Here is an 18,028-nt window from a genome sequence, read left to right as displayed (position 1 = left end):
CTATGAAGCTTGGCATGCGCCCCCTGACCTCCATGGACTCCACCCACACTTCTCATTCCCTCACAAAAGCAGGCAATGTATTCAAACCCCTCCTGAAGCAGAGTTCAACATATGTGCTTAATGTATTTAAAGATCACACTCACCCCCAACATACTCTCTTCCCGCTTCTCCCATCATGCAGAAGATACAAAAGCCTGAAGGGAGGTATCTACAGGCTCAGGAACAGCTTCTATGCCACTGGTTTTCAGGCTGCTGAATGGATTGCTTTGGCAAAATGGACACCTAACCTCACAATACATCTTATTACGGCCTTGCCTGCCTGCTATGCACATTCTCTGTAACACTTTATTCTGCACTCTGTTATGTTTTCCCTTGTACTACCTCATGGATATCACACAAAACAAAAGTTTTTAAGAACACGTGGCAATTTAAAAACAAATTATCAATTTCTCATAGGTCAGATATTTCCCCATATGATGTCAGAATCCCGGAGCTAGGAAAAACAGTCCCAAACACTGAAGAGACTAATGTATACCTTGCAATACCCAGTGTCTTATCACCAGGACAGCAAGAGCTGTTTACTGTTTATTGTTTACCCATGCTGCGTTCTTCAGGTGCAATTTGAATTATATTTCATCCGCTCGTTTGTGAAAATATTCCGTTTTGCACAGTACTGCAGCAGTTTTACGTATTGCACTGTAGTGCGGCCGCCAAAAAGAAACAAATTTCATGACACATGTAAGTGATGATGAACCTGACCCTGATTCAGATATGGTCTCTAATGCAGACAGAGAGTGAGAAGGTGGATAGGGAGAGTGGAATGATGGCTGGGAGAATGAGAAGGGAGAGGGGAGGGAACAAAAGGCTCCAGGAAGACATTCTGTAATAACTAATAATCTAATTGCTTGGAATCAAATGACCTTGCCTGGTGTTTCGGGGCTGGGTGTGTCTGCACCTCTGCCACCCCTGCCCTGGCGCTCCTCCTCTGCCACAGCCCTCCCACAGTGCCACACCCTTGCCACTCCCAACATGTTTTGCTTCCGTCAGATTTACAAACTCGCTCTCTGCTCCACATCGACAAATAGAGTACTGCACAAAAGTCTATGCATTGTGGGTGCACCGTGGTCCAGAGGAATGTTGCTTCAGCTGGTATATACACTCGGAAAACAAAAAACTAAACATGAATTTGAAATACATGGAAACATGGATCTGCTGCCGCAGAGTGACATGTCAGGACTTTTCCACCAGTGGTCAGCTCACTGAGTGACAATTAAACAAGAGACAAGCTGCCACTGTTTTCTCGCACTGCTTGCACCTACCTTGACGACTTCCCCTCCGTCTACCTTCATCAGCTTTCTCAGATTCTCGTTCAGAGCCCCGATGTTAGAGCGCCACTTCAATAGGCCTAAGAGATCCACTGCGTTCCAGAGAAAAATAAAACAAAAATCACAGATTACAATCTATTTTGAAGCTGTACTTTTAAAATATTTTCTATTGATCTGAACAGTGAGTTCACGGAAATAAGAGCAACACACACAAAATGCTGAATGAACTCAGCAGGTTAGGCAGCATCCACGGAGAGGAATAAAAAGTCCACGATTCAGGCTCAGGCCCTGCATGCTTCAAGCTGTCCTCTCCAAAACCTATTTCTTTGGAAAGGATGGATAGTTCAAAACCACAAATTTTGGAAAGTCACAAGGTTTATTGGTGGGGTTGTATCACTACAAATGACTTACTATTAATGAAGTTTAAATAGAAGAGGATGTGAAAGAACAGAGAGCAACGAGTGGACAATTGATATGGCTCCCCTAAAGGGAATTGAGTAACTTAGAAAGGAAGATGGTTCAAGTAGATAAGACTAAAGAGATATTAGTTGGGAGGAAAAATAATTAAGAGAAATAAAACCTCATTATGGTCTTGCAGTTTCTCTTTATTCTGCATTGTTATTGTTTCACCTTGCTCGACTTCAATGTACTGGATAATGATCTAATCTGTATGAACACTATGCAGCAAAACAAACTGTTCACTATATCTCAGCACATGTGAACATAAGCCAATAATAATAATAATAATAGCCTCCAACCTCTTGGCATGAATATCAATTTCACCAACTTTTGGTAAATTTTCCCCACTCCCCATTCCCTCTTCTTTTATCCCCACTCTGGCCCTCCCCCCTTACTTTTTCACTTCTCCTCACCTGCCTATCGTCTATGCTGGGGTCCTTACTCCTTTCCTTTCTCCTACGGTCCACTCTCCTCTCCTATCAGATTCCTGCTTCTCCTCCCACCCACCTGGCTTCACCTCTCACCTTTTAGTTGTCCTCCTTCCCATCCCCCCCGACCTTATTCTGGCGTCATTGCCCGTCCTTTCCAGCCCTGATGAAGGGTCTCGGCATGCAACATCACCAGTTTATTCATTTCCACAGATGCTGCCTGACCTGCTGAATTCCTCCAGCATTTTGCGTGTGCGTTGTTCTGGATTTTGAGTATCTGCAGAAAATCTTCTATTTATGAGTTCACTGAAATAAAGTTACCTGTGTCCTTCACCCCTCCAATAGGATACTGCATTGAAGGATAAAACAGAGCAGCAAAAGGCCATTTGGCCCATTAACTCCATGCTGACCATCAAGCTCCCATCTACATTTAATCCCATTTTATCCCCACCCCCATTTATGCAGATATGCACTTTAAATTGACACCATGGTTGGCACAGACATAGTGGGCCAAGGGGCCAATTCCTGTGTGGTATCACAAGGTACCATAAGATATTAGGGAAAAATTAAGCCATATTTCATCATAGCTGATTCAATCTTCCTCTCAGCCTCAATCTCCCACCTTCTCCCCATATCCCTTCATGCCCAGACCAATCAAGAATCTATCAACCTCTGCCTTAAATATACATAAAGAATTGGCCTCCACAGCTGCTTATAGGAAAGAATTCTGGAGATTCACAACTCTCTGAAGAAATTCAATAGACAATAGACAATAGGTGCAGGAGTAGGCCATTCAGCCCTTCGAGCCAGCACTGCCATTCACTGTGATCATGGCTGATCATCCACAATCAGTATCCAGTTCCTGCCTTATCTCCATAACCTTTGATTCTGCTATCTTTAAGAGCTTTATCCATCACTTTCTTGAAAGCATCCAGACACTTGGCCTCCACAGCCTTCTGGGGCAGAGCATTCCATATATCCACCACTCTCTGGGTGAAAAAGTTTTTCCTCAACTCCGTTCTAAATGGCCAACCCCTAATTCTTAAACTGTGGCCTCCGGTTCTGGACTCACCCATCAGCGGGAACATGCTTCCTGCCTCCAGCATGTTCAATGCCTTAATAGTCTTATATGTTTCAATAAGATCCCCTCTCAGTCTTCTAAATTCCAGAGTATACAAGCCCAGTCGCTCCAATCTTTCAACATATGACAGTCCCGCCATCCCGGGAATTAACCTTGTGAACCTAAGCTGCACTCCCTCAATAGCAAGAATGTCCCTCCTCAAATTTGGAGACCAAAACTGCACACAGTACTCCAGGTGTGGTCTCACCAGGGTCCTGTACAGCTGCAGAAGGACCTCTTTGCTCTTATACTCAATTCCCCTTGTTATGAAGGCCAGCATGTCATTAGCTTTCTTCACAGCCTGCTGTACTTGCATGCTTGCTTTCAGTGACTGATGTACAAGAACACCAAGATCTCATTGTGCTTCCCCTTTTCCGAACTTGACTCCATTTAGATAATAATCTGCCTTCCTGTTCTTACGACCAAAGTGGATAACCCTCACATTTATCCACATTAAACTGCATCTGCCCACTCACCCAGCCTGTCCAAGTCACCCTGCATTCTCATAACATCCTCCTCACATTTCACACTGCCACCCAGCTTTGTGTCATCGGCAAATTTGCTAATGTTACTTTTAATTCCCTCATCTAAATCATTAATATATATTGTAAACAGCTGCAGTCCGAGCACTGAACCTTGCGGTACCCCACTGGTCACCGCCTGCCATTCCGAAAGGGACCCATTAATCGCTACTCTTTGTTTTCTGTCAGCCAGCCAATTTTCAATCCATGTCAGCACTCCGCCCCCAATACCATGTGCCCTAATTTTGCCCACTAATCTCCTATGTGGGACTTTATCAAAGGCTTTCTGAAAGTCCAGGTACACTACATCCACTGGCTCTCCCATGTCCATTTTCATAGTTACATCCTCAAAAAATTCCAGAAGATTAGTCAAGAACAATTTCCCCTTCGTAAATCCATGCTGACTCGGACTGATCCTGTTTCTATTATCCAGATGTGTCGTAATTTCATCTCTTATAATTGGCTCCAGCATCTTACCCACCACCGACGTCAGGCTAACCGGTCTATAATTCCCTGTTTACTCTCTTCCTCCCTTCTTGAAGAGAGGGACAACATTAGCCACCCTCCAATCCACAGGAACTGATCCTGAATCTATAGAACATGAAAAATGATTACCAATGCGTCCACGATTTCTAAAGCCACCTCCTTAAGTACCCTGGGATGCAGACCATCAGGTCCTGGGGATTTATCAGCCTTCAGTCCCATCAGTCTCCCCAACACCATTTCCTGCCTAATATAAATTTCCTTCAGTTCATCCATTACCCTAGGTCCTTTGGCCACTATTATATCTGGGAGATTGTTTGTGTCTTCCCTAGTGAAGACAGATCCAAAGTACCTGTTCAACACGTCTGCCATTTCCTTGTTCCCCATAATAAATTCACTTGTTTCTGTCTTCAAGGGCCCAATTTTGGTCTTAACTATTTTTTTTCCTTTTCACATACCTATAGAAGCTTTTACTATCCTCCTTTATATTCTTGGCTAGTTTTCCTTCATACCTCAATTTTTCTCCGCGTATTGCCTTTTTAGTTACCTTCTGTTGCTCTTTAAAAGTTTCCCAATCCTCCGGCTTCCCACTCGTCTTTGCTATGTTATACTTCTCTTTTATTTTTATACTGTCCATTACTTCCCTTGTCAGCCATGGCCTCACTTTACTCCCCTTAGGATCTTTCTTCCTCTTTGGAATGAACTGATCCTGCACCTTCCGCATTATTCCCAGAAACACTTGCCATTGCTGTTCCACTGTCATCCCTGCTGGGGTATTGTTCCATTGAACTTTGGCCAGCTCCTCCCTCATAGCACCATAGAACTGTAATACTGACACTTCCGAGTTTCCCTTCTCCCTCTCAAATTGTAGATTAAAACTTATCATATTATGGTCACTACCTTCTAATGGCTCCTTTACCTCGAGGTCCCTGATCAAATCCGGTTCACTGCACAACACTAAATCTAGAATTGCGTTCTCTCTGGTAGGCTCCAGTACAAGCTGTTCTAAGAATCCATCTCGGAGGGACTCCACAAACTCCCTTTCTTGGGGTCCAGTACCAACCTGATTCCTCCAGTTTACCTGCATGTTGAAATCCCTCCCTAACAACTGTAGCATTACCTTAGCGACATGCCAATCTTAACTCTTGATTCAACTTACACCCTACATCCAGATTACTGTTTGGGGGCCTGTAGATAACTCCCATTAGGATCTTTCTACCCTTAGAATTTCTCAGTTCTATCCATACTGACTCTACGTCTCCTGATTCTATGTCCCTCCTCACAAGGGACTGAATTATCATTCCTCACCAACAGAGCCACCCACCCCCTCTGCCCATCAGTCTGCCCTGTCAATAGGACGTATACCTTGAATATTCATTTCCCAGGCCCTGTCCACTTGAAGCCATGTCTCTGATATTCCCACAACATCATACTTACCAATTTCCAACTGTGCCTCAAGCCCATCCACTTTATTTCTTATACTCCGTGCATTCATATATAATACTTTTAATTCATTACTCCCCTCACCTCCCATATCAATTCCTATTTCACTTGGCCATAATGTACGATCCCTTCTTGAGCTTTCTGCTCTGTTGATTCTGCTGTCGTTCTTAACTTTTCTTATTCTCACTTTCCCTTTAACTCCATCTTTATATTTCCAGCTCGTCCCCTCCCGCCCCCACTATTTTGTTTAAACACACACGTGCTGCAGAGGCAAACCTGGCTGCCAGAATGCTGGTGCAACCCATCCCTTTTGTACAATTCATCCTTACCCCAAAACATACCCCAGTGGTCCAAGAATGTAAATCCTTGCTTCCTGCACCAGTTCCTCAGCCACACATTCAGATCCATTATCTCCCTGTTCTTGACCACTGCAGCATGGGGAACTGGAAGCAAACCGGAGATAACCACCCTGGAAGTCCTGCTTTTCAGCCTTCTTCCGAGTTCTCTGAAGTCACTCTGTAGAATGTCTTTCCTCTTCTTCCCCACGTCATTTGTGCCAACATGCACCACCACTTCCGAATGTTCACCCTCACCCTTGAGGATTCCCTGCAATCGGTCCGTGACATCCTGGATCCCGGCACCAGGGAAGCAACACACCATCCTTAAATCTTGCCTGTTGCCGCAGAAACCCCTTTCTGTACCTCTCACTATGGAGTCCCCTACTACCACGGCTCTGCCTGACGTCTGTCTCCTCGGCTTTGCTTCAGTGCCAATTGTTGACTGGCAGACCCGTCCGCCTCTCAGACTGGCACTGTCTTCTGTCCCGACAGCTTCCAAGAGGGAGAACCTGTTTACGAGAGGCACATCTCCCGGGGTCTCCTGTACTTCAAGCATCCTTTCCTTGCTCATCATCGCCCCCCTTCTCTCTTCCGGTATCCTCGGTGTAACGACCTCACTGTAGGTCCCGTCCAGAAAACTCTCGTTTTCCTGGATGAACCCGAGGTCATCTAGTTGCTTCTCCAGTGCTGCAACATGGTCCTTCAGAAGCTGAAACTGGACACATTTTCCACAGGTGTAGGAGCCAAAGGCACTATCGGTGTCCCTGACCTCCCACATCATGCACGCAGCACACTGAATCAGCCTAGCGGTCATTTCCTCACCACTTCTCACCCTCTCCAACTGTGGCGTAGTCTCCTCTCTCAGCCTCCTCGCCAAAGACTCTCGAGCCAAAGCCTTCCTGCTCTGTCTCCGTCGCCCGCTCCGTCAAACTGCTCTCTTTTGAATACTCCCGCTGACTCACGGACCGACTTGCACGCGCTTGTGCAGACCTGTCCTGATCAACCGCCGAGAAAAATGGCCGACTTCCACAAACTGCTCTCTTTTAAATACTCCCACTGACTCACGGACCGACTTGCACGTGCTTGCGCAGTCCTGTCCCAATCAACCACTGAAAAAAAAATATATTTCTTATTGTAGCTTATCCTTATTGTACTGCCCTATACTGCTGCCACAAAACAAATCTTATAAACATGAAAAAGACTGCAGAGGCTTTATATCCAAAGTCACACACAGAAAATGTTGGAAGAGCTCAGCAGATCAAGAAGCATCTATGGAAAAGAGTGAACAGTCGGTGTTTCGGGCTGAGATCGTTCTTCAGGACATATATCAGTGATAATAAACCTGACTACAATTCTATTTCTGATCTGTATAAAATGGTATAAAAATGAAATCTCTCCCCTCCCCACTCTAGTCTCTTATCTCTTCTCATCTGCCTATCACCTCACTGGATCCCCTCCTCCTTCTCTTTCTCCTATGGTCCACTCCCCTCTCCTATCAGATTCCTCCTTCTTCAGACCTTCATCTCTTCCACCTATCATCCTCCAGCTTTTACTTCATCCCCTATCTCCCACCCAACTTCATCTATCACCTTCAAGCAATCCTGCTTCCTCACGCACACCCCCCCATCTTTTTATTCTGGTGCCTTCCTCTTCCCTTTCTAGTCCTAAAGAAGGGTCTCGGCCCAAAACACTGACTGTTTATTCATTTCCATAAATGCTGTCTGACCTGCTGAGTTCCTCCAGCATCTTGTGTGTGTTCCTGAAAGATCTTTATTGCACTCTATCCCAATACAAATGGCAAGAATAAACCAATAACACTAACACAATGAGAGAGGCTGAAGTTATTCTCTTGGGAGTGGAACAGTTTGACTAATGTGGGCTGTATTGTGAACAAAATTGTTAGAGATGACTTGCTGAAGATTCAGGACAGAACAGAAGGAAATCCCACTAATGCAAGAGATTCTGCAGATGCTGGAACTGCAGAGTAATGCTGGAAGGAAGAACTCAACAGGTCAGGCAGCATCTCTGGTCAGGAATAAAGAGTTGATAATTTCAGCTGAGACCATGGTGAAGGGTCTCAGCCCCCAAAACATCAACTCTTTATTCCTCCTGAGCTCCTCCAGCGTTTTGTGAGTGTGTGTTGGAAAAAAAATTACCATGTAGCCGATGGCGATCACCTGTAATCTGCTCCCTTAAATGGTGGTGGACACAGATTCAGGTGTAGCTTCCAAATAAAGAACGATAAATTGCAAGGCATGCAGGAGAGGGCCACGGAAAGGAATTAACTGAATTGTACTTTCACTCAGTGGCCACTTGATGAGGTGCAGCTGTACACCTAATCGTTAATGAAAATATCTAATCAGCCAGTCACGTGGCAACAACTCAATGCATGAAAGCATGCAGACATGGTCAAGAGGTTCAGTTCTGAGCAAACATCAGAATGGGGAAGAAATGTCATCTAAGTGACTTTGATCATGGGATGATTGCTGGTGCCAGACAGGGTGGTTTGAGCATCTCAGAAACTGCTGATCATCTTGGACATTAAAGTGGCAATAGTCTCTAGAGTTTCCAGAGTATTGTGAGAAAAAACAAAAAAGAAACATCCAGTGAGCGGCAGTTCTGTGGCGGCAAATACCTTATTAATGAGGGAGGTCAGGGGAGAATGGCTAAACTGGTTGAAACTGACAGGAAGGTGAGAGTAACTCAAATAACCATGCATTACAACAGTAGCATGCAGACAAGCACCTCTGAATGCACAACATGTTGAACCTTGAAGTGGATGAGCTGCAGCAGCAGAAGACCATGAACATACGCTCAGTGGCCATCTATTAGGTAATAAAGTGGCCACTGAGTTCTCATAAGTATGAGCTCAATGGGCTGAATGGTCTCCTTCTGTGCTACAGTAATTGTATGGTCCTACAAATCCATAATTGACCAAGTCCATCGATGGAAACAAAGTAATAATCATTGCAATTTAATTTTTTTTAACATCCTGTAATTAAATATCTGTTACTTTAATGTGTGAATATAAATGTCAAGAATACAAACAGGATGTTAAATTAATCGAACCGAATGAATTGAAGAGGTGGTCAGAATGTTTCCAATGCAATGCTGTTTACACTTCATGAAGATATACCACTTTGGTTGCTAAGTGCTTCCAGAAATCCTGGATTTATGAAAAAAACACTAAATAAAAGGCAATCTTTCTTCCTTTTTCTTCTACACAGATGGAATTGAAGTTCAGTGATGTGGGCTGAGAATTAACCATTATTCCAGAATGCACACAGCTTTTTGTCCTCCAGCTCAGTGGAAGAATGTAACAGGCCATTACAATAAGAAACCATGCAATTGATAAAAGGGATTCACGGCAGAGCTGTTTTACACAGAGCAGTGAGAAGTGGCAAAACTACATCCTCGGGGTGGCTAAGCCAACAGCACTGATGCAATAGAATTCAGTGGAGAATGAAATGGTGTCTGAGAGAGGAGAGATACGGAATGAGGAGAGATTGAAGGAGGTCCAAGTGTTATGAACCAGTTACAGAAAAGGCATTAAAAGAGAGGACAATCGACCATGGAAGAAAGGGAAGGAGATGAGGCACCAGAGGCAGGTAACACACACAAATTGCTGGAGGGACTCAGCAGATGTGGCAGCACCAATGGAAATGAATGAACAGTTGATGTTTCGGGCCAACACTCTTCACTAGTCCTGATGAAGGGTCTTGGCCCAAGTCACCCATCCTGTGTTTTTCCGCATTACTTTATCACTTATTCCTTGCACCCTAGAGCTGCTGGTGTGTTGTCTGTCTAATCAGATGCACAGATGCAGCATACTGATAGTACTCCACAACTCTCATAGTATTCCCAGAACATTGATAGCACTCCACAATAATGACAGCACTCCTAGAATACTGATAGTAACTCCCAGAACACTGACAGCACTGCCAGAGGACTGACAGTAACTCCCACAACAGTGACAGTAACTCCCAGAATACTGACAGCACTCCCAGAACACTGACAGTAACTCCCAGAACACTGACAGTAACTCCCGGAGGACTGACAGTAACTCCTAGAACACTGACAGTAACTCCCAGAGGATTGACAGTAACTCCCAGAACACTGACAGAAACTCCCAGAACACTGACAGAAACTCCCAGAACACTGACAGTAACTCCCAGAGGACTGACAGTAACTCCCAGAACACTGACAGAAACTCCCAGAACACTGACAGTAACTCCCAGAGGACTGACAGTAACTCCCAGAGGACTGACAGTAACTCCCAGAACACTGACAGAAACTCCCAGAGGACTGACAGTAACTCCCAGAGGACTGACAGTAACTCCCAGAACACTGACAGAAACTCCCAGAACACTGACAGTAACTCCCAGAGGACTGACAGTAACTCCCAGAGGACTGACAGCACTCCCAGAACACTGACAGTAACTCCCAGAACATTGACAGTAACTCCCAGAGGACTGACAGTAACTCCCAAAACACTGACAGAAACTCCCAGAGGACTGACAGTAACTCCCAGAACACTGACAGAAACTCCCAGAACACTGACAGTAACTCCCAGAGGACTGACAGTAACTCCCAGAGGACTGACAGCACTCCCAGAACACTGACAGTAACTCCCAGAACATTGACAGTAACTCCCAGAGGACTGACAGTAACTCCCAAAACACTGACAGAAACTCCCAGAGGACTGACAGTAACTCCCAGAGGACTGACAGTAACTCCCAGAACACTGACAGAAACTCCCAGAACACTGACAGTAACTCCCAGAGGACTGACAGTAACTCCCAGAGGACTGACAGCACTCCCAGAACACTGACAGTAACTCCCACACTGACAGTAACTCCCACAACACAAATAGCACTCACACAATACTAATAGTATTCCCAATGCACATAAGTTATAGGAAAGTACAGCACAAAACAGGCTCTCTAGTCCACCTAGTACATGCTGAGTCATCTAAACTGCCTGCTCTCATCGAACTGAATCTGTACCATAGCCTTCCTTCCCCTCCCATCCATTTACCTATCCAAACTTCTCTTAAACATTGAAATCAAGCTCGCATACACCTCTTGCATTGACAGCTCGTTCCACACTGATAGTAGTTCCTGATTATACTCAAAGATTACTGACAGTAATCCAAGAAAACTGATTGCTCGGGGCAGCTCTGATCTTGACCAGTTCTGGTGTATGTGCCCTGTCAAGAATGGCCTGTAAATGGGGATGGAGAAGTAAAAGGAGGGGGTAGAGGAGGAAATAGGTCCCACATGGCTGTGGGAGTCTCAGGTGTACTATGAAGGGTGGAAGAAGTTTTAGGGAGTTGCTGCAGTAAATCTGGCGTGTGCACTTCCCAGAGGGAAGAAGGGTTACAAGTTTAAATTGGTCAGTAAGCTCACATTGGTGGACGACAGCAGTCTTTTCCCTAGTGTTGGGAAAGACTAAAACTAGGGTTTCATAGATTTAAGGTGGGAGGCGAAAGATTTAAAAAGTGGCAGTTTTTAAACACAGAGGTTGGTGAGGGTGTGGAACAAACTGCCAGTGGAAGTGGTTGAAATAAGAACAATGGTGTCATTTAAGAAACACCTGGATAGGAACAGAGAGAGAGATGGGTTGAGGGATATGGCCGAAAGCAGGAAATTGGGGCTAACTGGATGAACAATGTGGTCGGCATGCTCTGGATTGGCCAGAGAGGCTGTCTCCATGCTGTGCTACACTACAATGCTAACTGGATCTGTACTGTCTATACTGAGTGAATGACACACCTCCAATGTACGCTGATGTTCCATTTTGTGGTTTTGATGGAACAGATTGGCAATGCTCAATCTCCCGCCGGATCACCTGCAGGCTGTGCACCTCGGTCCAGGGAACACCGGACCGACGACCCTTCCTGGTCATCTTCACCCAACCCTTGTCGTCCAGGACCCCATCCTCAGCCATGGCAATGCCCTCCAGTCTCTTGGGGAGGGCATGGGTAGCAGGAGAATTAGCATTGCCAACCTGTTCTGTCACAGGGGTCCCATTGTCTGTCAAAGAAAGACACTGAAGGAAAGCATTGTCAGTGTGCTGAAAAACTAATTCACACCTTTATATCCAATAGCCTAGATTATTGCACTTTTTACTGGCCTTCCAAAGCAATCTATTGACAATCTTCAACTCATTCAGAATACTGCTGCTAGACTTTTAACCAAAAGCAGGACGAGGGAGTGTATCACTCTCATCCTAACTACTCATCCAGGAGTGCAGCCTGAAACGTCGACTGTACTCTTTTTCCGAGATGCTGCCTGGCCTCCACCATTTGTGTGTGTTGCTCAGATTTCTAGCATCTGCAGATTTTCTCTTGTTTAGCATTGGCTTCCCATAGCTTTTAGAATTGATTTTGATGTTCTCTTACTTGTTTTTAAAGCTCTCAATGGTCTGGGACCGGAGTACATCACAGAATCATTTTCGTTTTATAATCCTGTTCAAGGTCTTCTTAAATTTAAGCAATCGCTCTCAAAAGAAAATTGGTAGGTCAGCTTTTTCGAACTACACTGCTGAACTCCGGAACTCAATACCTAAATCTGTAAGGGATGCAGACTCAGTGACACTTTTAAATACCAGCTCAAAACCTTATTTATTTCACTTTGCTTTTAACTAACATCTTTTTGTCCTTTACTTTCATATCTGCACTTTATCTCATTGTAAAGCTCTCTGAACTACATCATCTTTATGAAAAGTGCTCTATAAATAAGTTATTATCATTGTAACTCTGGGTGTCAATGTGTGACTCATCCCTTAACACATTGGAAATGCTGTTGTGTTGTCAAACTGAATCAGTGTATTGGATGATAGTCCTCCTAGAACACTGCCTGATAGGGGCGGCTCCTGGTGAGAACGGTATGCAAATTGTGGAGTGTGGGAGGGGTAGAGAGGAAACTGGTCCTGTATGGCCATGGGAGTCTCAGATGTGAGAGATATAGTGGAAGAAATCTCAGAGAATCTCGGCACAACATCTGGTGTACACTGCTCACACAGTGAGTCAGGGGTAAAAGGCCCGGATGTTTAAATTGGCAAGTCAATCTCTGCTGTATGGACAGATTTGCACCCACCAGACACTTAGCTATCACCTGTGGCTCCCAGTAGCTGTTTGCATGCAACAGTGGCCAAACCCTGGTACACTGCTTTGACAGGAGGGCTAAACCAGGTGAGGGTAGCTGGCAGCCTCAGACACCAGTGAGAGAGGTACATGTCCGTCCTAGCACACAAAGTCAGCACTGGTGGACTGGGCAGGTGAGACCTACAGTGAGATCCAATGGCTAGGTACTGCAATGATCCGTGGAGAGCGAAGGGCATAACAAGGCACAGAAGACGTCATGGTCATCCACTGCAACCAAGGAAGACCCCAGTTTGTTACGCTTGTTTGTATCACTGGACCCAGATTTCTGAAGTAAAAAAATAGAACTCTCCAGTGCAGAAGCTTTTCCACTTTAAAAATTCAGACATAGTGGACAACCACCATAACTATATATCTGTATATACACACACACACACACACACACCCATACATACACACACACACCCATACACACACACCCATGCACACACACACACACCCATACACACACACACCCATACACACACACACACACACACCCATACACACACACACCCCCACACACACACACACCCATACAAACACACACACACACACCCATACACACACACACACCCACACACACACACCCATACACACACACCCATACACACACACACACACACACACACCCATACACACACACACAAATACACACACACGCAAATACACATGCACACACACACACACACAAATACACACACACACACAAATACACACACACATGTGCACACACACACACACATACACACACACAAATACACATGCACACACACACACACACATACACACACACAAATACACATGCACACACACACACACACACACACACATACACACACACACACACACAAGCCCCTTGGAGCCAATAAAAATAAAAGTTCAAATTTAAGCTATTGCATCACCCAGTTTCTCCAACTCATTTTGAGGCCTACAACTCTGCAGTGAAATGGCTTTATGCAGAGTCTGCTGATGTGGGAAGACAGGGGCATTACCATTCTGTGTGAGTTTGGTTGAACAGACGAGCGTTGAAATCTGGAAGCTGTCCCTCGAGCAGATAGGATGACCTCCGCCGCTGCTTCGGAAAGAGGTACCCAGATTCATCTTCTGGTCGCACATATTCTTGCTGGACATATTATTCAGGTAGATGGAAGCATCTTCAAGCTTCCTGCTGTCACCCTGTCGTTGAAAAGAGAATGATTTAGCGATTAAATAAGGATACAGGATACCACACTCAGTTTGTGTGTTTCTGGTGGATGTACAGGTAGAGCAGAGCCTTGGGTTGAAAAGAAACTTTCTCCCCTTTGCATATTAGTCATTGAGTCATACAGCAAGCAAACAGGCCCTTCGGCCCAGCTAGTCTATGCTGACTGTGTTGCCCACAGGGCAAATATTCTGGACTAGTTGTCAAGGACAACATAGTTCAATCTTCTTATTCTCATGCTGTTAAAGCCATCCACTCAACAAGCTCAAGGCTGAACTCAGAAAAAATCCACACTGTCACGGACAGTTCCCAAGATTGAACCAGGTTTGAGGGCTCTATGAGGCAGCCTCTCTACCCTTTGTGCCACCCACAATACTCTGGGCAAAGACATTAATGGTTCTCAGTGCCACTCAAATGCTTTTGTGTGGTCACCGGTCTGTGATTCTCATGAATCAGCGGAAAGGCCTTGGGGAAACTCCTTGTCTATTGTACCCAATAACCTCTTGCATGATAGAGCTTGGAACAGACAATCTGTTTCAGGGAATTGGTGTCAGGCAAGTAACTCAACCTGCTCCTCAGAACTGACTGAATGCACTGAGAGAGTTACCACTGGGGATGCACTGTGTCTCAGTAATGGATAATAGGGATTTAATAATAACAATAATAACTTATTGATAGAGCACTTTTCATACAATGTAGTTAAAATGCTTTACAATGGGGTAAAGTTCAAACATTAAAATAAAATCAAAATAAAATTAACAATAAACATGAAAATAAAAAACAGCAACATGTTAGTTGAAAGCAAAGTTAAATAAATAAGTTTTGAGCTGGTATTTAAAAGTGTCAACTGAGTCTGCATCCCTTATGGGTTTAGGTAATGAATTCCACAGTTTAGGAGTGTAATTCAGAAAAGATAGCTTGCCAATTACCTTTTGAGAGAGACTGTTTAAATTTAAGAGACCAGTGGAACAAGAGCTGAGACCTCAAACAGGATTATAAAACAAAAATGTTTCTATGATGTATTCTGGTCCCAGATCATTCAGAGCTTTAAAGACAAATAAGAGAACTTTAAAATTAATTCTAAAAGATACAGAAAGCCATTGCAGTAGCTAGTATGGGAGTGATATGTTCTCTCTTCCTGGTTTGGGTCGAGAACAGGGGTTCCCAACCTTTCTTATGCCATGGACAAATACCATTAAGCAAGGAGTCTGTGGTCCCCTGGTCTAGAAGCAGCATTCTAAATGAGTTGAAGTTTGTCAATAGATTGCTTTGGAAGGCCAGTAAAAAAGTGGATTGCAATGGAGGGTTCTGCTGAGGTGGGATGTCCCATAAATGTAGAGGAACTTGAGACCCATTTCAAATATCAGTTTGCAGTTTCTCATCACGAGGCAGATATTAAAGGGTTCTGCCCATGTTTAGTATGGGCAGAATATATTGACTTAATTCGAGATATAACACCACCCAAGGTTTCAAATAGTATTGGCAGTTTTAAAAAGAATACTGTAGCCAACCCGGATGATTTGAGTCTCAGTGAGTTTCGTGGAATGGGCACCAATGAGATGGCCATTATTTTTTCCTCTTGGACTAAAGTATGTAAAATACCTATTTTAGTGAAAAAGAGCAGGGCGGTCCTTATTCCTAAATCTGAAGACAGTGAAAAATTAAAATCTGTGGATAACAGTCACTCAATCACCACTGGTTCAATTCTTGTGAGATTGTTCTCCGAGATATTGGCCTAAACATTGATGGACACAGTCATCCTTAATCGTCATCAGAAGGGATTCATCCAAGCAACACCTGACTGGAATGAGAATATTGCCATTTTAAGTAATTTAATGAAGGCATGAGGAACCATAAGGACCTCACTAAGTGCCTATTGATCTGAGGCTTTTGACCCTGTCAGCCATAGGCTTATTGTTAAAGCCCTTGGCTGGATAGGGGTTGGTACCCATTTTGTGAGTCCTGTATCCGACATGTATATGAACTCCTACACTCTTATTGAGGAAGGCAAGACCAAGACTGTACCTGTCTAAGGTTTTGACTCTGTAGAGCATAGTTTTATTGGTAAAGTCCTTAGCTGGATGGAGGTTGGTGCCCATTTTGTTAGCCTCATATTGGACATGTATACAGACTGTTGCATCCTTATTAAGAACGGCAAGACTAAAACTGGGACAATATCTATTCTAAGAAGGGTTAACCAGAGTAACTGGCAGAACATGGGAGTGAAATGATGACACTTCACTGGGGTTTGACAGACAAGACTTCACTCTGTGTCTCTCTAATCTTCGAATCTTGCCTTGGTTACAGGAAAGTGTTTAATTGCCCAGAACTTATACTCTTCACCCTGGTAAACAGTAACAATCACCAGACAAATCAATATGTTCTCAAGAAGAAAATACGATAAATCTGGATTGAGCCACGTAAACCTTGACTGGAACTTGTGGCTGAGGACAAGAAGGTTAATAAGACATCAACTTTTCAACGACAACATGGCTTGGGCTGTGCCGTACTTCCCAGCAACTCTCATGGAGTGAGAATAGATATCATAATTCTTAGCTGGATGGAGAAATAGGTTTTATGTTCTGTTTTAAAGAATTCCTCACAAATGTGTTTTTTCAAAGATTTCCTCCAAAGTACGTGAGTCGGATAGCTGGCTATCAGAAAACATATCAGGTGATCTTTCCAGTAGAAGGACATGGAACATAAATTCCATCGGCTGTGACAGGTGCTCACAAAGGAAACCATCAATGCTCAGATGTATCTACCCAGGTAGCTTCCAGACTGACAAGGACTCATAAACTGGGGATTTCTGCCCTGGGAGTTTAAGGAAACAGCAAGTGACTATTGCTGAGCTAATGCTTTGAACTGTCTCCTATCTCTCAATTGGTGATTTGGATTTCTTTTGTTTTTTCAATTGGAAGTCTTTTGTTTTAGGTCTACGGTCACATAGCGTAACACTTCACAGCACCAGGATTAGGGTTCAAACCCGCCGTGTCTGTAAGGAATCTGTATATTCTCCACATGACCGCGTGGGTCTCCTCTGGGTGCTCCAGTTTCCACCCACATTCCAAAGACATATGGTTTAGTGTTACTGAGTTGTGGGCATGCTGTGTTGGCACTGGAAGCACGGCAACACTTGTGGGCTGCCACCAGTATATTCTGACTGTGTTCGGTCATTGTGTCAAATAAAACTCATCTTTAATGATCAGCAGGGACTCATTAGGACAAAAGAATGGCCCCTCAGGTCACTTTTAAAGATTTCACTCTCATCTTAAACTTACACACAAAATGCTGGATGTACTCAGCATCTACTGAAATGAATAAACGGTCAACGTTTCGGGACAAGAGCTTTCTTCAGGAACTGCATCCACCACTTCTGTTGGCAGCTCATTTCACACTCCCCCTCCGCCCTCTGAGTGAAAAAGTTCCCCCTCAAGTTCCCCTTTAATAGTTCATCTTCCACTTTTGTTTACAATTCTGGTTGCCCCACTGCAAGAAACATGCAAAGAAGGCACAGAGAAGGTTCTTCAGGATGTTGCCTGGACGAGAGCGTATTGGGAGAG

General features: G+C 44.2%; 1 protein-coding gene across 1 annotated transcript in view; it reads right to left on the bottom strand.

The window, feature by feature from the left end:
• The window catches only part of LOC140196859 (dedicator of cytokinesis protein 2-like), a 1,243,024-nt gene that overhangs the window by 903,530 nt on the left and 321,466 nt on the right, over positions 1-18,028 (bottom strand). The window contains exons 18-19 of the mRNA XM_072256747.1: positions 14,257-14,440; positions 1,320-1,417 (exon numbers count right to left, since the gene is read on the bottom strand). Of these exons, the coding sequence (XP_072112848.1) occupies positions 1,320-1,417; positions 14,257-14,440 (282 nt within the window). The remainder of the gene's footprint in view (positions 1-1,319; positions 1,418-14,256; positions 14,441-18,028) is intronic.

The sequence above is a fragment of the Mobula birostris genome, chromosome 4 (genome assembly GCF_030028105.1).
Source record: "Mobula birostris isolate sMobBir1 chromosome 4, sMobBir1.hap1, whole genome shotgun sequence".
Lineage (NCBI taxonomy): Eukaryota > Metazoa > Chordata > Chondrichthyes > Myliobatiformes > Myliobatidae > Mobula > Mobula birostris.
The sequence above is the reverse complement of the archived record's forward strand: the minus strand, read 5'-3'. Positions and strand labels throughout refer to the sequence as shown.